This window comes from Leuresthes tenuis, unplaced genomic scaffold (genome assembly GCF_036924035.1).
Source record: "Leuresthes tenuis unplaced genomic scaffold, fLeuTen1.0.hap1 SCAF_1, whole genome shotgun sequence".
In the NCBI taxonomy this organism is placed as follows: Eukaryota; Metazoa; Chordata; class Actinopteri; order Atheriniformes; family Atherinopsidae; genus Leuresthes; species Leuresthes tenuis.
In genome coordinates, this window is record NW_027325355.1 from 4,017,808 (window position 1) to 4,040,351 (window position 22,544).

The 22,544-nt window shown below is 40.8% G+C and overlaps 1 protein-coding gene, 1 non-coding gene and 1 pseudogene across 2 annotated transcripts; 1 reads left to right on the forward strand and 2 right to left on the reverse strand.

Annotated features, from left to right (window-relative positions):
- Positions 1-194: 194 nt before the first annotated feature.
- LOC140302048 (5S ribosomal RNA) lies at positions 195-313 on the reverse strand. The gene has a single exon (XR_011914943.1). It is a non-coding gene; the product is annotated as a 5S ribosomal RNA (ribosomal RNA).
- Positions 314-2,639: 2,326 nt separating this feature from the next.
- On the reverse strand, positions 2,640-2,748 carry LOC140298579 (5S ribosomal RNA; annotated as a pseudogene).
- An 11,585-nt stretch (positions 2,749-14,333) lies between these two features.
- Positions 14,334-17,124, forward strand: LOC140294465 (uncharacterized). Its single transcript, XM_072379591.1, has 2 exons — positions 14,334-14,411; positions 15,499-17,124. The coding sequence occupies exons 1-2, from the start codon at positions 14,334-14,336 to the stop codon at positions 17,122-17,124; spliced, it is 1,704 nt and encodes a 567-aa protein (XP_072235692.1).
- The last annotated feature ends 5,420 nt before the right edge of the window (positions 17,125-22,544 follow it).

A 22,544-nucleotide genomic window follows, 5' to 3' on the forward strand; every position in this document is an offset into this window, starting at 1 on the left:
AAGTCACTGTGAGCTGAGCAGTGCTGGAAGATGATATGACAGAGTGACCTAAATGAGGTTTGTGTGTGCGCTCATTTCCAGTCTTTGACAAAGATTGAAAAGTGAATTTATTTGACCGATTTCCTACCTGATGTGAAGTATGTCATGAAGCTGTCCGTGTTGAGTGAGCAGCAGCGCCTCCTGCAGGTGTAGAAAGCTTACAGCACCTGGTATTCCCAGGCGGTCTCCCATCCAAGTACTAACCAGGCCCGACCCTGCTTAGCTTCCGAGATCGGACGAGATCGGGCGTGTTCAGGGTGGTATGGCCGTAAGCGAGAGAATCAGTCACAAATCAGCTTTTTATAGATGCTGAAACAACATCTATCACTGTGTTCTGACTTCTAAAATATAATGTAACTGTTTAAAAATGAGCAATTTGTGATGATTTCATCTAACTAAGCAGTCTCAGTCTCTCTGTGTGACGCTGAACACAAAACTACACACAGGGAACAGAAGAGGTCGACAGACACTAAGTTATCTGAGAGTCTCACTTTCAGCTGCAGAGAACCAACACGAGAGAGAAGAACATGTGCAGGATCAGCATCAGCCTCTCAAGCCAATTAGGTGAAAAAAATAAAAGAAACATATGGTTCAAGCAGCTATATAATAGATATTTGTTACGGTGACTTTTGCTTACGGCCACACCACCCTGAACACGCCTGATCTCGAAAGCTAAGCAGGGGGCCTGGTTAGTATTTGGATGGGAGACCGCCTGGGAATAACAGGTGCTGTAAGCTTTTTCTCTTTTCTCTACAACCTGCAGGGGGCGCTGACACACTTCACATCCACAATCAAATCAATTCACCAGAAAGCTTCTTTTTTTAAACAAATTCTCCAGAAACTGGAAGTGATCGATGCTGGATCATCACTGGAATCACACAGTCTTAAAGTGGAGCTTCTTCTTCTTATGTTTCTATGCAGCTGAACACTCACATCATGATGATGACTGACGTGTGTAGAAATCCTGCTCTTCAGCACATTTAATTTCACATCCAACAAGGTTTAAAGTTCCCATTTTTCAGCTTTGATGCTGCTTCCACATCTCTTATTGTCTTTAATGCAGCTTCAGCTGTTATTTGATGTCTTTTGTTGGAACATGTGATCACCTCATGACACATCAGGAAGTTGATCAGCTTCAGCTGCTGCTGATTTGTTGGCAGACGCCTCAGTTTCTCTTTGGCTCTCAGTTTGCTGGTTCCTGGATTTCCTGGATCTGTTGACATGTCCCAGGTACTTGTTGTGTTTGATCCTCATACATTTAACTTTGTCCTTAGAAAGGATGAGTTCCAAAAAGGGAAACAGGGACTGCTTTTGCATTTGACACAGCCTATATCATGCCAATGTTCATTTGGGGCTGCAGTTTTTGCTTTAGTTTCAGACTTGTTATTAGACTGGAATGTTGAGGAGTTTCTGTGACAGATAGGCTCCACTCCCCCTGAAACCATGAATTAAAGAAAGTGGAAGGATGGAAAGTTTTGGGGACATTTATTCATTCATTCCACTTCAGCATTTCTGTTTCAGGGAAGATTCCAACTTTAATGACATTTTTTTTGTTTATCAGATTTAATGTGAAGTTATCCTGAAGAAAATGAATATGACCACTTACAAAACAATAATGGACTTTTAAATCAGTTTTTCAAAGAGGTAAGTTATGGTTGAAATTTCTTATGGCTTTGATTTAGATTCAGTTTGATGGTCAGTTCACCCCCAGACGGTGCAACTTAACCCCTGACCCGGATCAGCTTAGCCCTAACCTGGGGCAAACAGGAAGCCTTTTGCTTATAATTCACTTATAAAAGCTGATTATGAACTTCTTTCAATTTGATTAGTGTTGATTTTGAGTCAGGTGACAGTGGTGTAGATCCTTTACAAGCACTGATGCCACACTGAGAAATATTCAACTCCCAGTAAAAGTTCTGCATCTAAAACCTCACTCAGGCAAAAGAATCAAAGTGTCATCAGCAACATTTACTAACACTTCCACCAGTAAAAGTATTTATTCTGCAGAGCAGCTCTCAGTGTTTGCTGTTAGATATAAAGTTGCCTGTTTGACAGTTTAAAGTGGCTGCACGTGCACTTTTTCTATCTGGCCTCAGCAAATCTCTGTAATTTATTCATTTGTGTTTGGAAAACAATGGAAACTTTATTTCTGAGCCCACATCAGTGGGTTCTGGTTGTTAACACATAAATGAGGAGACAGTTCAGTGTGTGAGGATAAAAGCAGAGGAGAACCTGGGACATCTGAGCAGATCTGGGATCAGCACCTTGGATATCAGCAGGGATTCTTAGGAAGGAAGGAAATGGGATGAATCTGCAGACTGCAGGAAGATCTGTTAACAGTCTGCAGACTAATGTGAGACGATAATATTTGTGTGTGTTTGGTATCCAGAAGAATTGAGACAGATGAAGTCACTGTGAGCTGAGCAGTGCTAGAAGATGATATGACAGAGTGACCTAAATGAGGTTTATGTGTGCGCTCATTTCCAGTCTTTGACAAAGATTGAAAAGTGAATTTATTTGAGTGATTTCCTTCCTGATGTGAAGTATGTCATGAAGCTGTCCGTGTTGAGTGAGCAGCAGCGCCTCCTGCAGGTGTAAAAAGCTTACAGCACCTGGTATTCCCAGGCGGTCTCCCATCCAAGTACTAACCAGGCCCGACCCTGCTTAGCTTCCGAGATCGGGCGTGTTCAGGGTGGTGTGGCTGTAAGCGAGAGAATCAGTCACAAATCAGCTTTTTATAGATGCTGAACCAACATCTATTACTGCGTTCTGACTTCTAGAATATAATGTAACTGTTTAAAAATGAGCAATTTGTGATGATTTCATCTAACTAAGCAGCCTCGGTCTCTCTGTGTGTCTCTCTGGAGCTTCTTCTTCTTATGTTTCTATGCAGCTGAACACTCACATCATGATGATGACTGACGTGTGTAGAAATCCTGCTCTTCAGCACATTTAATTTCACATCCAACGAGGTTTAAAGTTCCCATTTTTCAGCTTTGATGCTGCTTCCACATCTCTTATTGTCTGTAATGCAGCTGCAGCTGTTTTGTCTGTTTTGTTGGTCTGGTGATCAGTCACCTTCCTGCTGGTTCATTTTGGATGATTTAACCTGAAGGAGAAACTATTTATAGCTTTGGCTGGCTGCCTAAAGCTACTGCACAGGTCTGTGAGTGTGCTTCACAGCTATAAAAACACTAGAAGCTCTATACTGGACGCAGGAATCACTTGGAATATCTTTGAATCCTTCACAACATATTCAGCCTTCGGTATAACTCCAAGGGCAAAGGAAATCACATGTTGGACATATATAACCTTATGTATGATCCAAGAAAGCAATCATTCACAAAATTAAAACCACTAAATTAATTTCACTAAAGGGTGAAATGAATAACTAACTATCCAGTTACATACTGAGAAACCTTTGGTCCTGAATTTCACATCAATGCTAATTTTATACATCACATCAGGTCCAGTTTCCATACACTGACGTAATGATAGGAGGGTAGTGTTATGTCTCTGTGACCGTTTTGCATTCTTTGTCCTGTTCTGTGTTTCTGTCTTAGCTTTAGGTCTGCCATGTCCTCACCTTTTTCCTCAGTTCCCTCTGGTCTGGTCATCAGCTGCACTCACTCACCAATCACCCTCCACAGTATTTAGTCTCCCAGTTGTCATTCACTCATTGTCAAATCCTCGCCGTCTCTCATGTTTAAGTCAAGTAGTTATTTATGTCAGTTGGGTTTTTGTTTGTTCCTAAGGTTTTGTTTGGTCAGTTTAGGTTTTTTGGGATTCCCAAAAAAATATTTAGGAATAAATCCAGTTTTACATTTATAATCTCCATTTGGGTCCTCTCCCCTCACCTCCATGCCACCCTACGTGACAGGTAGTTTTAATGTTGTGGCTGACTGGTGTACAGAACATATAGATTAGTGGTCAGCCCATTCTGGGGATCCAGATTTCCAAAGACCAAACCCCAAAAATGTATAATTACTTTAGGATCGGGCAGATGAACGTATGAAAAGGTTTGAGATAATATGTGATTTCAAAAATCTGTCCTTTACCACGAGAGGCCTCACCACCATTTGAACAATTCAATTAAATTCAATTAAATTTTATTTATATAGCGCCAAATTACAACAATTGTCATCTCAAAGCACTTAAATAATATAGTCCAATTCAAGCCAATTGGAATTCAATTCATTGTAATCATAATGCAATTAATTCATATAGAGCCAATTCAAAATAATATCCTAGCTAAGGAAACCAACAGATTGCACTGAAACTTGTCTTCAGTCTAATCTCCCGTCCTGAGCGTGCCTGTGGCGACTGTGGAAAGGAACAACTCCCTTTTAACAGGAAGAAACCTCTGGCAGAACCAGACTCAGGAAGGGTGGCCATCCGCCTCGACCAGCTGGGGTTTGAGAAGACAGAAAAGAGGGGGGGAAAACACCATAACACCATTCAAAGGATATCTGTTGGAACAGGGAAACACAAGTTAATAACCACAATAATGTGACATGTACATAAAATCATTTGAGAAATTAAACAGGGGGAAAAAGAGAGCAAAGTAAGGAAAGATGTGACAGATGAGGTCCCCCAGCAGTCTAAGCATAGCAGCTTAACTATGGGATGTTTCAGGATTACCTGAGCCATCCCTAACTATAAGCTTTATCAAAAAGGAAAGTTTTATGCCTAATCTTAAAACTGATTTTAGCAATATAACGAAGGTGAAAGAAGGCAGTCTTAGAAACCAGTTTTGTATGTGTGTCAAATGATAAATTCTGGTCAAAAATAACTCCAAGTTCCCTCACTGTAGAACTAGAAGCCAAGGAAATACCATCTAGAGTAACTATATAACTAGACAAGTTCTCCCTGAAGCACTCAGGTCCAAAGAGAACAACTTCAGTTTTGTCTGAATTTAAAAGCAGACAGTTCTGAGTCATCCAGGTCTTTATGTCTTTAAGACAGGCTTGTAGTCTGACCAACCTATTGGTTTCATCTGGTTTCATAGATAAGTACAGCTGAGTATCATCAGCATAACAATGGAAATTTATGCCATGCTGTCTAATAATGTTACCTAATGGAAGCATGTATAAAGTAAAAAGAATTGGTCCAAGCACAGAACCCTGAGGAACTCCATGACTTACTCCAATGTGTAAATAGTGGGACTTTCACAGTACCCCTGGCATAACTGGGTAAAAGTCCAAGATCTCCCTTCAAACTAAAAAGCAAACCAAAATTGGCTATCAGGGGGCACTAGAATGCATTAAAAATGCATTAGACAAGTCAACCACTGAGAAAAACTGTGCATCTGATGGAATTTGAGACAAAATAGTGTGTGGATTGGGCACAGTAGGAGCACGTGGCTGAACTGCAGCATTCACCGCTTGGAGGTCCTGTACAAAACGCCATTCATCTGGCTGGCCAGCATCTTTAATCTTTTTAACAGGAAACAATGGAGTGCGCACAGGTGAATTTTCACAAGGAACAATAACGCCTGTTTTCTGAAAAGATTGAAAAACAGGTTCAATCCCTTTAATTGCTTCAGGCTTCAAAGGGTATTGTTTTTTACATGGACAAAAGTCTGATTTAGGGGTGACAATTACTGGTTCACAGCCTTTTATCAACCCCACATCATATTTGCTCTTAGCCCAAAGATCATTGGGCACTTCAGCCAACATGGATATCGAAGACAAATCTGTTTCAGACAAAAAATATGCTTCAAAATGTGATTCTGTGGTAGGAATTAATTCCACAGTTCTTTGACAATGCATTGTAGTCAAAAAAGTTTTTTTTGTATGCTGACAATCGTTCAGAAAACATCAAATTTGGATCAGCAGGGGAAACGGTCCAATCCGTTTCTTTCTGACATGTAGCAACAAACTCTCCCACACCTTGTCAATGCCAATGTGTAGGTTTGGCCAAGGAAATGTGAGGGCGAGTACCACAAACATTAAAAAAATCGAATTGCTCTGGAGTGAGCGACACAGCCAATAAAGTAGGCGCACATATTTTTTCACTTCTTCTCATAGTCATTGTCAGGCCCCAAAGAAATGTGTGATGTGCAGTGCAAATCAGCAGGTTGCATGAAATCAGAAAGGGGTGAAACTAACGCTTTTGCTTCTTCCACTAGTTGTTGTGAAAAAGGAGAGCTGGTTTCCACTTAACTTTGGAGGACAATCAAACTCCCCTGAAATCACTACTCTGAGGAACTCCATGACTTACTCCAATGTGTGAGGAAGATTCTTCATTTACAAGAACAAACTGGAATCTATCAGATAAATATGACTTAAACCAGCCTAATGCAGTTCCTTTAATCCCAATAACATGTTCAAGTCTCTGTAACAGAATGCTGTGATAGATCGAATCAAATGAAGCACTGAGATCCAACAGGACAAGCACAGAAACAAGTCCGCTATCAGAGGCTAAGAGGAGATCATTGGTAACTTTCACCAGTGCTGTTTCTGTGCTATGATGCACTCTGAATCCTGACTGAAACTCTTCAAACAGATTATTTCTATGTAAATGATCACAAAGTTGAACTGCAACTATTTTTTCAAGAACTTTAGACGAAAAAGGGAGATTGGATATAGGTCGATAATTAGCCAACACTTCTGAATCAAGAGTAGGTTTTTTATGTAAAGGTTTAATTACTCTTCATCTACTCTGTCACCCCACAGAAGTGCAGGAGAGGATATTTTGGTTTGACTCAAAAAGGACTTTTTAAGTAAGTGTTGTTTTTCAGGCGGTTTGTCTTTCAGGCTTTTATAAACTACAGTGATGTCATGTCCTTTGATGACATGTTTCCATTGTGATGTCATGCAGAACTGGGAGGTCATAATGAGTGATGACATCACTTCTTGTGATGTCAGCAGCGATGGTGCTCTGTTCTCAGTCACCAGTCATCACGTGTGCTGTTCTGCTCTCTTTTTCAGCTTTATGATCTTAACTGTAAATAATATGCAGCACATGTTCATAGAGCCCAGGCAATGGTGGGAAACATGGATTGTATGAATGCTGAGTGAAATGTAAATGAAAACAGAAGCAGTGACCTGCAGATCCTTTATATATATGTGATAACTGAATCTGAATGTATCAGTGTCCAGGTCAGTAATATTGTATTTATTGTATGTTACGGTGCTCACAGCTGCTTTCTGCACGTCTCACCTGGAAGTATCTTTGAAGCTGCTTTGTATGTTGTCTACACTGACTGTGAAGCAAAAGTAACACAACAGCCACATCTTCAGGCTGTTCTCAGTGTTTCCAGCACAATCATTCAGCTGTTTTCATGCATCAACATAATACAGTAATAACAGTGTAGTTATGGTTGTTTCTATTCAGAGCTGCTTACAGCAGAATGGGATTATTTCTATGTGTCAACATACAGTGTATAACATCATTTCTAGTACAAATCTGACTTTGAAAGATGTTAAAATGACAGAATCAGCATGTAAATGATAAAGTGTCTTCCTGTGGATGTTCTCAGATATGTACAGTATGAACACTGTGATCCTTTCCCACATGTCCCAGTATGTTTGATTGTGTTCCAAGTGAGGGTCAGACTGGAGAAAGTGTCATGAAGCTGTCACCCTTAAACAATCAATAAAAGCTCTGAATACAAAAGCATTTCAGTGTCATCTCTATAAGTAATGATGAAAGAAGCAAAAGCTTCAGCTGCACCTCCTGAGCTCTACTTTCCATATTGTCTACACTGACTGTGAATCAAAAGCAGCACAACAGCCACATCTTCAGCTTGTTGTGCAAAAGCTGTTCTGACAACATTCACAGCCCAATAAGCAGCACAGTGACAGCAGTGTAGTTGTGTTTGTGGGTCAGAGGAAATCTCATGTTCCAGCCATGTGATCCAGAACAACCCATGTGAGTGAAGGACAGACTGCAGCACTGATAAAAATGTCAGTTTGAGATGAATTCACAGGCATCAGTGTGTCAGTGGAACTGAAGGTGAACTGTTTGAGAGCTGAACACTGACAGGACTTTGTTTGCATGATGGAAACATGATGAAGAACAACATGACAAACTAAATCCATCATGTCAGAAGACAGAGTGGGAAAAGAATGAAAGTCAGCAGAAATTCAGCTCCATTATTGAATGAAGTCAAACACATTGAAGAGTTGGATCAGAGTTGAGGAGCTGTGTGGATTTGTAGTTGTGCATTTTCATCCCAGCTCTTAAACAACAGATAACAGTGTGTGTTACTAAATTCACCACCAAGCTGAATGTGTTTGTGGGAACATGAATGTTTTTTAGTCTTTCTGCATCATGTGACCCCGATTTTAATCATCTGCTGTCAGATTCAAATCAAGACCATGAAACCACACAGCAGCTTCAGCTGAGCTGTCAGTCAGCAGCAGCGGTCTTATCTGTGGGCCGCAGGGGCTGATGGGAGCTCTGAGGAGCTGTTAGAAAACACGTGGCCCTGGTCTGATCTCACAGCTCGTCCTTGTTTGGCCTCAGCTGCATCAGAGCGCCACTTCTCCCCAGGTTCACCAGAGGAAACACCACTGCACAAAATGCTTTTCCTCCCAGCTGCTGCTCTGTGCTGTCTGTGTTCAGGTGAGTGTTTCCAGCCAATCAGGAGCCAGCAAACTCCCCCTGGAACACACACTGTCACACTGACCTTCATCTGTCTGTTTGAGTCTCTACAGCGCTGGTTGCCATGGCAGCACAGCTGATCAAGGACCAGTGAACACTGACCAGGAGAGTTGGTCAAAGTGTCTCCTTCAGCTGTGGAACTGACCAGTGTGATGAAAACTGGATATACTGGTACCAGAAGAAAGAAGCAGAAACATTCACAGTGATTCTGGATATTAATAAAGATAGTGGTGATGTTTATAAAGGTTATGGTCATCCTCAGAAAGATGATTTCTCAGCTGTGAATAAACAGAACGGCTGTGAGAGAGCAGTAAACCACAGCCCAGGTTCACATATTTCACCTCCATCTCAGACAGAGTCACAAACATACTGAGCTGAGGGAGTTTCTTCCTCTCTGCTGTCTTTATTTATTTAAACTTTTATTAAACTTTTTCTTCTTATTAAGAGAAGTTTTCTGAGGGTTCAAAGATAAAAACTGTGAACATTGCAAAGATTTGTTCTGGAAAATGATCCAAATGAAACTTCAATTCACTATAAATAAAAGCAAGACATTTTAAAGACATTTATTTAATACTGAATGTTTTCATTCAAATGTCCAGATAAATATGAATCTGCTGCTTTGAGCTGCTGCTGGAATAAAGTCCATTCCTCCTTTAAAAGGTTTAATGAGCTCTTCATGAAAACACTTCAAGCAGCACTTGTTGTTTAACAGCTTTCAGCAGATTTCACCACATCATTTCACTTTATTCCATTTTAAAAGACAGATCTTGGACTGATCTCAGGTCAGGATTTTGTCCTTCTAGCAGCAGCTTATCAGGACGCTGATTTTGTTGGACAGATGTTCATCAGTTTCCTGTGGATGTTTCTGCTTCCCAGAGGATGAATCCAGAGTGCACTGAGACTGAGACAGGAGCAGGAAAACGTCCTAAATTCATGTGAAGTCTTTGTACCACATTACAGCTCAGAAACAGAACACATGCACAGTGAGGGCATGATGCTCAACACGTTTCTCAAAGCATTTACACAAGGACATTCATTATGTGCTTACAGTGATATGATTTCCTTTCCCTGACACTGAAATAACAATCATCTTTAAGTGATTTCATGTCACTTTTAGATCCATCAGCTCCACAGTTTTATATCTCTACATGTTAAGTATAAGGCAGCTTTCACAGCGAGCTATGTGGCAAATATCTGGAAACAACTGAGACTAACAGCCTGAAACATCCAGTTTCTACAAAGATAGCTCATATACACAGTTCTGTTGGAATGTTTCTGTACAGTCATCATGGACATTAATGTCATTTCCATTTAGTCATTTAGCAGATGCTTTGATCCAAAGTGACTCACAGGTGAGGAAACAACATCCCAGTGCAGTCAGGCATACCTCTCATTTCCCTGTATTTGTGTCCATCCTCCAGACTCCTGTGGATCCTTTTTACCTCACGCTAAAAAAGCCAATATCACAGACGGAGAAAAGTTAGATCATGAGAGAGAAAAAACTCTTGAAACATTCTGTGAACAAAGCAAGGAGGTCAATAAATAAGTCTACACCTCATTACAGTGGTTAATATTTCTGTCTGAATAAGTTTTGTTTGCATCTGTGTGGTTGTGGACATATTTGATCTAAGGGAACTTCAGATTGAAACCTCACCAGTGAAGAACTGAATGTAGCACAACGTGTTGGTGTAAAAGACCACTCTGATGCTTAGAAGTCCATACTCCCACCAACTAGTTTAAAGCTGAATAATGCTTTCAGATGAGAGATGAAACGTCTTCAACAACCAAGAAGAAGAAGAAGTTGCCCTTATTCAGGCTCTTACCCACAAAGTGTCACCGTGAGGAGCCCCCTTTCCAATCAGTAAACCTTCTTCTAAAAAAGTAGCCCTGAACAGCTGCCTCCAGCTCCTCTGAGGGACACACCTGCTGAACTGGTCATTGACATTAAAATAAAAAGGCTGCAGACAGACCAAAACTCCTGCTTTGGAGATGAACCCTCTGTGTAATGCTTCTCACAGTTCATGAAAGAATATTATAAAATAACAATGATTTTAACCATCTGTAATTATACTGGGGCAGCTGCTTATCTGAAGTGTTGCATATGTCACTGTGATCTATGTTATTAATGTCCAAAGACATGTGAGCTGTGTTTAGATTTAGCCAAAAGCTGAAGTGGAGAAGAAGATCTTGGAATAAAGAAAGAGGAAAGGATGATGCACAGTTTTTACAGTAATGAATGACACACAGTGGTTCTAACGGTGCCCTGGAGCTGTTCACATCTGGTCTTAACATGATCAGAAAAGTGAACTAAGTACATCTGTGAACACGTTCAACAAGGATTCAGCAGCTCTTTTCTCCACCTCTCAGCCAAACTCGATAGTTCTTGTGATGGGAGATTTCAACTCGTGTAACCTCCCCCAGGAACTGACGAGCTCCAAACAGCTGGTGACATGCGCCATGCAGGACAGCAACACACTGGACCACTTCTACTCCACCATAAAACCCTCATACCGCTCCATCCCCCACGCTGCCCTTGGACACTCCGACCACTGCATCATACAGATGGTCCCCACATACAGGCTTCAGGACTGCTTGGAGTCTACTGACTGGGAGTCACTGAGGGGCCCTGAGGATGACAACGGCAGCTTTTCTGACACTGTATGTTCCTGCATCAGCTTCTGTGAGCAGGTCTGCCTCCCAACCAAAACCATCACAAGGCACAATAACCAAAAGCCCTGGTTCTCCAAGCAGCTCAGAGAGCTCAGGCGCTGGAAAGAGCAGGCGTACAGAGAGGGTGACATGGACACATTCAGACTGGCCAGACAGGACCCCAAGAAGGCCATCAAAAATGCTAAAGAGGACTATAGAGCCAGACTGGAGAGTGATTCAGGCACCAACGACCCTGCAGTTGTTGGAGTCCCCTCAGAACCATCAGACACTACAAAGGTAGAAGCCCTGTGGTCGCCCCCTCCCCCGGACTAGCTGACGATCTCAACACCTTCAACACCAGGTTTGAGAGACCCCCTGCTGCTTTATTGTCTCCAATCCCCCACCCCACCACCCCCCTCTCTCTCTCACAGGCACTGAGAGCTCACCGCCACCCACTTCTCATCCCCTTATCACATATGTGTATGATGAAATATTTTTTAATGTATTCTGTGTGTAAAGTCTCCCAGAAAGGTAGTATCATATTATATGGCAGGTTGTGTGTGTTTTTCTGTCACTTTACTCAAAGAAAGTTAATGCCTTAGCATGCATGAGGTGTTCTTATTGTACCCCAACTCCTTGGAACACAGTAAACACCTCACCTATGAATACATTAAGAAACAGTGAAAATACAGTTCTTGATCAGCAAACCTAATGCATCTGATATATGTTAGATTAAGCTTTACTTTAATAGCACATATCAAATCAAAATATTCTCACACGGGGGAAATCTTCCTCTTCCTATCTGGCTCCATCCTCTTACCTATCCTTCTCTCCTCACTCTCCCAAATCTCAAAACTATCTCTCTCTCACTTAACTCCCCAAACTATCTCCAAACTATATTAACGCTATCAAAACTCTAGTATCCTGAACCTGAACTGACCGCAACTCTCCATAAAAAAAACACATCTTAAATGGAGACTGAGGGGTTTATATGCTTGTCAATACACAGGCATATAAATCTGAAGCACTTCCGGAAGCAGTCACGTGGTTGGGACGGGTAGTGAGGTTGCGGACGTCATCATTTTCGGCTCCTCCCCTAAATGAAGTAAACCGTCTCCTCCATTATTCCACACACACTTCGAAGCCTCAGCACATTTCAGAACATCATTACAGGAAGCTGCATGCAGGTGAGTCCAGAAAAGAATACATGTAGCGGTCAAACATTTGCAGAAATGTCTTCAAAGTACTTTGTATCATTGGTTTGATTCCTGCACCTGGACACAGGCAGTCAGAACATGTACTAAAGAGCAAAAAAGTTCAAATGACCTGGCTGCTATTCACAATTAGCATGTCCTTCTAATGCTAATGCTAATGCTCTGCAAACCGTTGTATTCAAAGCAGAAAGCAGAAACACAACCTCAACTATAGATTTCAATAAGCCGGTCAGATGGACAAATAAAATGGAGCTTTATCCTTTTAGCTGTGTTTCTTCTGGACCATTTTCTTCCGATTTTCTCACCTTGTTGGACAGTTTTTGACCATCTTGTCGCATTTTCCACTAAAGCTGCAGTTTTCTAAGCTTTTTTCTGTAGTTTTGCTGAAATCTTTTGTCATTTAAAAAATTTGATCAATGTAAAATTTAGAATTGTTCGTTCCGGCATTATCTGGGTATTTGGCTTTTTGATAAAACTGTGGCGCAAAAACATGTGATATGATGTGTTTAATGTACACACTATGCCATATTTCATGATTAGATTTTAAAATGGGATTTAATTATTGTCAATATTTATTACATTAAGAGTTTATGTTGTTTGAAGAGGAGTCATAGTATTATTATATAGATTTGTCAGTGATCCAGGAAAATATCACAGGAGCAGTAGAAATATACAGTTCAGTATCAGTGTCTGATTTCTCAGATTTACACTCAGAAGCCCATTAAAAGACAGTCTGACTGTCCTCTTCAGAAGTGTCTCATGAAAGCTTCATTTTTCAGTTTCCTTTACATATCCAATATTTTCTTTTATCCACATATCAAAAAGGACTGACCGCATGATAAAAAGGTTGTACATGTCTTTACTCATAAAGTCCACCTGCCAACATCTGGAGTTAAAATGGAGCTAAAATGATCTTTATTAGGAGGATCTGTGCAACTTTTAGGAGCTGATACTCTGATCTGATCACAACACAAGATCACTTTTTACTCTTCAACTGGACACATAAGTTTACCAGTTAAAATAATTTCAGAATCAAAATAAAGGAGATTGTAGGTTATTAAAACACTCCTTTATATTTATATGACGGCCTCAGAATGGTCCACTTCATGTTGTTCTTCAGAGTGTCTCAGATCAGTCAGACAGCTCCTGCTGACGTGCTGTTCGCCACACAGAACTAGATCATTCCCCCACTGAAACATCACATCTTCTCAGTTTCAAGCCTCATTCCAGACTGAAGCTTCCTGAGAGCTGAACCGTGGGCTTCAGAGTTTAACCTGTGACAAATCTGAGATTACTCTGTTACTTTTCTGGATCCATGACAGCTTCTGGAAATGAGAACAAATTTAGAAACGGAGAAAATCTGAACTTCAGTCTTTGGGATGATATTGGGACCCTTTCCTCAAACAGTATCATTGTCTTAATGTAGTAAAATGATTTAAGTTGATCATGTTACACTGACTCAGATGAGATTCATGGGCTATTGCACACAGTGGGTGTCATTCTACAGAGTATATTATACATATATTATATTATACATTTATTATACATTTTTTTCTTAATTTGATCAAAAAGCTCCAAATATTTTTAACTGTGACCTTAGTGGGTCTTTAAAGAACCATTTTAAAGTTCACAGGAATTTAAATTAAAACCACGGTAATAAGTTTAATTAAATGTGACTAGATGGTTAAAAACTGTTCAGAAAGGTTTTCAAGAGAAGAAGAAAAGTGGGTGTGGTTTAACATGCTGCACGCCACAGCTGGATCTTATTGTTTGTACTGACAGTTGCAGACAGAGTCCATCAGTCGGAGGACCAGGACCAGAATGGAGCGGCAGAACCAGGATCCAAACCCCTCCACTAAGAACAGAGCCGGCTCATCCTCTGGTTCCACCGGGCTACAGGTCAGTGTGGAGGACATCAAAGACACAAGGAGGAGTGTCAAGGCTCCGTGTATCGTCCGCTTGTTCTGCTTTTACTTCAAATGTGGAAAAAGTGTCAGCAAAGTATTTCCTGGTTTCATCTACCCTCTCTAATACAGATGTGCTTAGACTGAAAATGTGCTGCAGGCTGAATGATCTGCTGGAAGAAACTCAGTGGCCAGATTGTTGTGGTGGGACATTTTCTGGCTCTCAGTCTTCAGATTTGAGAGGTTCAGGAGCTTATATTCATTGTTTGTGTTTAAAGTCTCTGGATTACATGAATTAAACCTGGTGGTGGTAATACTTCTGGGTCTTTAATGGTTAGATGACAGGTTTGTAGATCTCTCTACCTCAGGGTAAAGAGTTGTTTTAGAGTGAAACAAAGGTTGAGTTAAAACTGTTTCCCTGATAGCTGTTGAGCTCAATGGCTGCAGACCTCTGGGTTGTAAGCTGGAACAAAGGGATGGTGTAATGAATGTCATGTATTACCACCACTGTTACTTTTATTCGTTTAAACCAGTGATCATCGACCTTTTTCAGTCCAACCTCTACATGGTGTTTAACTGAACAACTTGGACAAGACTCTGCATCATTCTATCATTTAGAAATATTGTAGCACAAGTTCCTTTTCAGAATTTCATCATGACAAGAAATAATTAGTGAAAGAGCAAAAAGCAAGTTTACTGCTTAAAAACCTGAACGTGTGTAGAACACATCAGAGCACAGTGTTGACAGCTGAGGGCACTTATAAACACACTCTCAGCATCTCAGCACGTTTGATCTGAGATATTGAGACCTGTGGCTCAGTCTATACACGTCCAGTTAGAATATGTTGGTTAGCTTAGAGAAATCTTTTGTGTGAACTTCAAAAGGATCTAATCCTTCTTCCTTTCTGTCATTGCAGAAACATATAGCCCAAGAGGGCTCCAGATGTCACTCCTGTAAACACTGTGGGAAAGTTTTCAAAAGATCTTCACATCTGAGGTATCATCAGAGGCTTCACACTGGAAAGAAACCATATAGCTGTGCTCAGTGTGGGGCAGCTTTCACTACATCTTCCAATTTTAAGAAACACCAACGTATTCACACAAGAGAGAAACCATACAGCTGTGGTCAGTGTGGAACAGCTTTCACTCAATTATCTAACCTAAAGACTCACCTACGTATTCACACAGGAGAGAAACCATACAGCTGTGGTCAATGTGGAGCAGCTTTCACAACATCTTCCTCTCTTAAGACACACCAACGTATTCACACAGGAGAGAAACCATACAGCTGTGGTCAGTGTGGAGCAGGTTTTGCTCGATTATCCAGTCTAAAGACACACCAACATATTCACACAGGAGAGAAACCTTACAACTGTGGTCAGTGTGGGGCAGCTTTCACAACATCTTCCTATTTTAAGATACACCAACGTATTCACACAGGAGAGAAACCTTACAACTGTAGTCAGTGTGGAGCAGCTTTCACTACATATTTCAATCTTAAGACACACCAACGTATTCACACAGGAGCGAAACCTTACAACTGTGGTCAGTGTGGGGCAGCTTTCACTACATATTTCGATCTTAAGACACACCAACGTATTCACACAGGAGAGAAACCATACAGCTGTAGTCAGTGTGGAGCAGCATTCAAAACATCTTCCTCTCTTAAGAGACACCAACATATTCACACAGGAGAGAAACCTTACAGCTGTGGTCAGTGTGGGGCAGCTTTCACTACATATTTCGATCTTAAGACACACCAACGTATTCACACAGGAGAGAAACCTTACAACTGTAGTCAGTGTGGAGCAGCATTCACAACATCTTCCTCTCTTAAGAGACACCAACGTATTCACACAGGAGAGAAACCTTACAACTGTGGTCAGTGTGGGGCAGCTTTTACTACATCGTCCGATTTTAAGACTCACCAACGCATTCACACTGGAGAGAAACCTTACAACTGTGGTCAGTGTGGCGCAGAATTCACTACATCTTCCAATCTGAAGAAACACCAACGTATTCACACAGGAGAGAAACCTTACAGCTGTGGTCATTGTGGAGCAGCTTTCACTATTTCTTCCGATCTTAAGACACACCAACGTATTCACACAGGACAGAAACCTTACAGCTGTGGTCAGTGTGGAGCAGCATTCACAACATCTTCCTCTCTTAAGAGACATCAACGTATTCACACAGGAGAGAAACCATACAGCTGTGGTCAGTGTGGAGCAGCTTTCACTACATCTTCCAATCTTAATAAACACCAACGTATTCACACAGGAGAGAAACCATACAGCTGTAGTCATTGTGGAGCAGCGTTCACAACATCTTCCTCTCTTAAGAAACACCAACGTATTCACACAGGAGAGAAACCATACAGCTGTGGTCAGTGTGGAGCAGCTTTCGCTACATCTTCCAATCTTAAGAAACACCAACGTATTCACACAGGACAGAAACCTTACAGCTGTGGTCAGTGTGGAGCAGCATTCACAACATCTTCCTCACTTAAGAGACACCAACGTATTCACACAGGAGAGAAACCATACAGCTGTGGTCAGTGTGGAGCAGCTTTCACTACATCTTCCTATCTTAAGAAACACCAACGTATTCACACAGGAGAGAAACCTTACAACTGTGGTCAGTGTGGGGCAGCTTTCACTACATATTTCGTTCTTAAGACACACCAACGTATTCACACAGAATCATAAGAATTTCCCTTGTTCAGATTAAAAATCTTCTTTGTGGATTACCACCTTCTCTTGTCAGGGCTTTTGTTCTGAATGTTCTGTGGGTAGCACATGTTTGAAGAATCATTGAAAGTGCTTTATAATATGTTGGGATAGTTGGGAACTATGGACAGATCTCCCACCGTTCAAGATAAATATGGCATCAGTTCTGAGTTGATAGACAGAACAATATCAGTGCCTTGAGATGACATTGTTTTAATTTGGCCCTATATGAATAAAACTGAATTGAATTGAAAATGCAATCTTTTTGAAAGTAGATTTTATTCTATTATACTGAACATATATGTTTTGTTTAAAGTTAAAATTCACAAAGTAGCTGTGCACCAGCTGGGGGTATGTTTGTAAACATACAACATCTTTAGAAGCAATATATCATTTCAGTTTGATGTAAAGTCTAGCTTTACACTTGTTTGTATTTCATTGTTCTACATTTTATTAAAGGTTAGATGTCAACATTTCTCATGCGTTTCATCTTCTGAAATTTGTGTTTGGTTCTAATCTTTGTGCTAATCTTTCCCAAAGACTTAGAAATTTTTAACGCAGTCTGAAAAAGGTTTGGAGTTGTTCCCTGTACTTTCCAGACTGCTGTTTGATTGTCATGACTAAAGCTGAAAGTTAAGGCTGTTCCAACACTAAAAGGGCACGAGGCTCAACTTCAAGCTGTGAAACTATGTCAAATGTCTGTTGTGTTGGTGTCAAGAAAATTCTCTCGAAATGAGGCTCAGAGTTGCTGGAGACAATACCAAACATCTATTCTCACAGCAAGGAGTCTGCATGACATATCAAGAAGCTGACACAGATTTGTCTGAGTTAAAAAAAACAAACAATGATGCTATCGCTATTTAGTTTCCACTTTGTTTATTCTGTACATTTCTGTATATAACAGTGCTGAGCCTGAGTGAGATTTCAATTTCAATTTCCCAGAGGCAACCTCCCAAAGGGATCAATAAAGTCATCCATCCATCCAACGAGATCACTGGCCACACAAGGTTATTCGACATTCAGTCAAACAAGGATTAGACAGAAGTTGAAATAAGATAGATAAGAGGACTCTCAGCACACAGTGTCTCTTGACCCTGCAGCATCTCACACGTGGTACTTCCTTTTTGTCATAATATAACTTCATGATTTTTTTTAACATATCTCTCCTGTTTATAATAGAAAAGAGGGTGTAAATTCACAGTAGAGTCATATATACACATGCTTTTTTTTGTATATCTTCTACATCATTGTCATTGTTAAACAGTTTGTTATGTTGACCTCTGTTTGTTCTTGGCTCTCAGTCTCCATGTTGCTGATCCTGGATCTGCTGAGATGTCCCAGGTCATTGTTGGCTTTGAGCCTCACATTTATTTTTGTCCTGAGAAAGGAGAAGTTCCAAAAAGTGAAACAGGGACTGCTTTTGCATTTGACACAGCCTATATCATGCCAACATTAATTTGGGGCTGCAGTTTTTCATTTAGTTTCAGACTCGTTCTTGGATTCAAATGTTGATGAGTTTCTGTGACAGATACAGTGGGGAGAACAAGTATTTGATACGCTGCCGATTTTGCTGGTTTTAACACTTGTAATGCATGTAGAAGTCTGTAATTTTTATCATAGGTGCTCTTCAAGTGTGAGTGACGGAATCTAAAAATAAAATCCAGAAAATCGCACTGAATGATTTTCAAGTAATTCATTTGCATTCTCCCCACTGTAGGCTCCAGTCCCCCTGAAACCATGTAAAACAAATGGAAGGATGGATAGTTTGTGGGACATTTATTCATTCATTCCACTTCGGTATTGAAATCTTTTTGTTCCATTCAATGTAAAGTTATCCTGAAGATAACGGGCAGGATTTGAACCAGCTGTTGCACCACTGGCAAGTTATGGTCTCTGTTAAACTCACCAAGCCACCTTCCCACTTGAAGATGTTTTTGGAGTGCTTTTCAATTTGTATTTTTAGTGTTGGAGCTGAAACTTCACTGAGTCATAAGTTTTGATCCCAGAACATCTGACGTTTAAAACATTCACCAAACAGCCTGAGCTATTCCACTGAACCCTTTGCTCTGACTGTTGCACAGGCAGCAGTTTCATAATGAATCAGTCGGGTGTTTGAAGGAATGTTTCCATGACATCGAACTCAGAGCCGTCTCCATTAACCTCAACAGTAAATATCATCTTCCCCCGTCCACACAAGCTCTGTGAAGAATGTTTGCTGCAATTCTTCATTCACCATCCTGTCTCCTGTGTTACTAAGAACAGCAAATGAATAAGTAAAGTAAGTAAATGAGATCTTGTATGTGTCCAATGAGTGTGATCCTGACCGCATCAAAACCAGTCAAACTTCTGCTTAGTTCAGGTTAAATTGAAGGTTTAGCCAGTGGTGTTATTTATTTAGTCATTTACAAATCCTCTGAAAAGTAGATCATACACCAAATGAAGTTTGATTTATTCAAGCCTGCTCTTTAAAGTACAGAGCGATGTCACCTCCCAAACCCAACCCTGTCCCTGGTTCTGAAGGAGAGGAGGATGTTAGCGGAGGGCCCTGCTTAGAGTCCTGCTTCAGTAAACTACAGCAACCAAGTAAACCTGCGACACTTCTGCTGGGATCAAATTGATCTATGAGTGCTTAAAGATTCAATAAAGAAAAACATTCAGCTATTTCCAGCTCTGTTAGCATGAAGAGAATCCCCCTTTCTCCCAAAAAGATCCCAGGTGTTGCTCTTGAGGTGTTTTTGTAAGTTTAGCACACCAGGTGGTGAAATGATATGAGTCACTCTACAGTTGTTGTAGATTTCAGCTGAGATTCAAACTAAAAGACACATTTTGTGTCTGAAACTGTGAGAGACTGTTCAAGTCGGATTGAAAGCAGATTCAGAGGGTTGTGATGTATGTTTTCTCCACCCAAATGAACTGTCAGACATGCAGCAGTGCTGTGAAATCCACTTTAGAAGCTACAGTTATTGGACACAGTGAAAGCTGACCATCTTTGTGGCTGAGATGGAGGTGATCTTTGTGATGGTGGATGGTCGTCTTGTTGCCTTCATGTTGACAAGCCGCTCTTGGTGTTGGATGAAGTCCCGCACGGTCTTGACGTTTATTTTAGGTAGGGGAATGCCAGCTTTGCAGAGAACAGGGTCATCCACTATAATTCGGTGCTGGACCCGCTCGTATGCCTCCAGGATGGTCGTCTTCTCCGGACTGGTGCGTGACCCATGAGGACAATGCAGCCACAAAAGTTTCACCAGTGTGTACATTAGCCTGTTGTGCTGAGCACTTGTGTTTTGTTGTGCTGGTGCGTAGCGTTTGGCCATCTTTACTTTCTGTATCACAGCAGCATCAACAAGGTCGTCTCTTTTAGTGTATGTAGTCTGTCCTTTACCACGAGAGGCCTCACCACCATTTGAACAATTCAATTCAATTCAATTTTCTTTATATAGCGCCAGATTACAACAATTGTCATCTCAAGGCACTTAAATAATATAGTCCAATTCAAGCCAATTGGAATTCAATTCATTGTAATCATAATCCAATTCATTCATATAGAGCCAATTCAATAATTAATATCCTAGCTAAGGAAACCAACAGATTGCACCGAAACGTGTCTTCAGTCCAATCTCCCATCCTGAGCGTGCCTGTGGCGACTGTGGAAAGGAACGACTCCCTTTTAACAGGAAGAAACCTCTGGCAGAACCAGACTCAGGAAGGGTGGCCATCCGCCTCGACCAGCTGGGGTTTGAGAAGACAGAAAAGAGGGAAAAGAGGGGGGGAAACACCATAACGCCATTCAAAGGATATCTGTTGGAACAGGGAAACACAAGTTAATAACCACAATAATGTCACATGTACATAAAATCAATTGAGAAATTAAACAGGGGGAAAAAGAGAGCAAAGTGAGGAAAGGTGTGACAGATGAGGTCCCCCAGCAGTCTAAGCCTATAACAGCTTAACTATGGGATGTTTCAGGATTACCTGAGCCATCCCTAACTATAAACTTTATCAAAAAGGAAAGTTTTAAGCCTAATCTTAAAAGTGGAAAGGGTGTCTGTTTCCCGGACATTTACTGGCAGCTTATTCCACAAGAGAGAAACATCTTAGATCTAAAACATCATGAAATGCTCAAAGTATTTGTTATAACACTACATAAAGAACCATATTACCACTTCTGACCTGTAGTTACAGGACCACAATAAGCACCCACAGATTGAGTTTCCTCATTCACAGCTGAAACCTAAACCACCATCAGAGATTACATTTCATTCCTACAAAAAAAACCTTTCAGCCGTAGAAGCTGATGCTCAAATTTAGGTGGCATAAAAACTGAGCCTGTAATATGTGACCATTCCTGATGTGCCAGGCTGCCATTGGCTAAATGAACCACTCACAATGAATCAGCTAAATGAAGCTACAGAAGATGTTTGTATGTATGCTTATTCTTTGCTTTGCTACCCGTAGGAAGTGTTGCATGTTCATTACAGCCAGCGTCACCTGAGACTGAGACTACAGAAGCTCATCTCCAGCATTTCACACAGGAGACGAGTCAGAAATGTCAATACAAGAAAACAAGGAGATGTTTAACCTTTGAAATTCTAAATTTTGAGATATATGAGACGTTTTATGGGATATGTTCTCAAAGAAGTCCAAATAAGACTTGAAATTATCAATTTACTGATATCAGTGAAATCTGTTGGTTTCCTTAAATAGGAAACTTTGTTTTTTTGAGTTGGACTCATTTGAAATTAATTGCATTTGATTTGTTTGGATTATGATTGGATTATAATGAATTGGTTTATACAGTCACCGGCCACTTTATGCGGTACACCTTGCTAGTAAAAGGTTGGAGCCATGATAGCGTCACACAGTTGTTGCTGATTTGTCGGCTGCATTGAATTGAGACCCGGTGACTGTGGAGGCCATTGGAGCACAGTGAACTCATTGTCATGTTCAAGAAACCAGTTTGAGATGATCTGAGCTTTGTGACATGGTGCATTATCCTGCTGGAAGTAGGTAGTAGCCCTTGGTTTATCTCACCTTCTGTCAGATCCTTGCTGTGTCTGCCATCATTATCATTCTCCTCTTCTGTAATTTTCTGGTTTCTTTGCTGTGTCGTATTTTTTCTTGTTGTGTTATTTATTTTTACCTGCGCTTTTTAATTATTTTCTTTATAAATATTTTAGCCACACATTATTTGACTGCTGCTGTTCCACATCTGGGTCCTCTACGCCATATACATCAGAAACATGGTAAATCTGACTCATTTCAAAGCCAACAACACACTCTGACAGAAAGTAAACACAAACTGAGCAGTGTTGTGTCTGCAGGCCAGTGCAGCGAGGAGAGCCTTAACCTTTAAACAGTTGAAACTAAACAATCACTTGACAACAACATGGCCCCACACA

Excerpts from the sequence above, each read along its gene's own strand:
- LOC140294465 (XM_072379591.1), top strand. The coding sequence starts at position 14,334 with ATGGAGCGGCAGAACCAGGATCCAAACCCCTCCACTAAGAACAGAGCC. Across the intron at positions 14,412-15,498 it reads CTGGTTCCACCGGGCTACAG|AAACACCAACGTATTCACAC; the intron begins GTCAGTGTGGAG and ends TCCAATTTTAAG.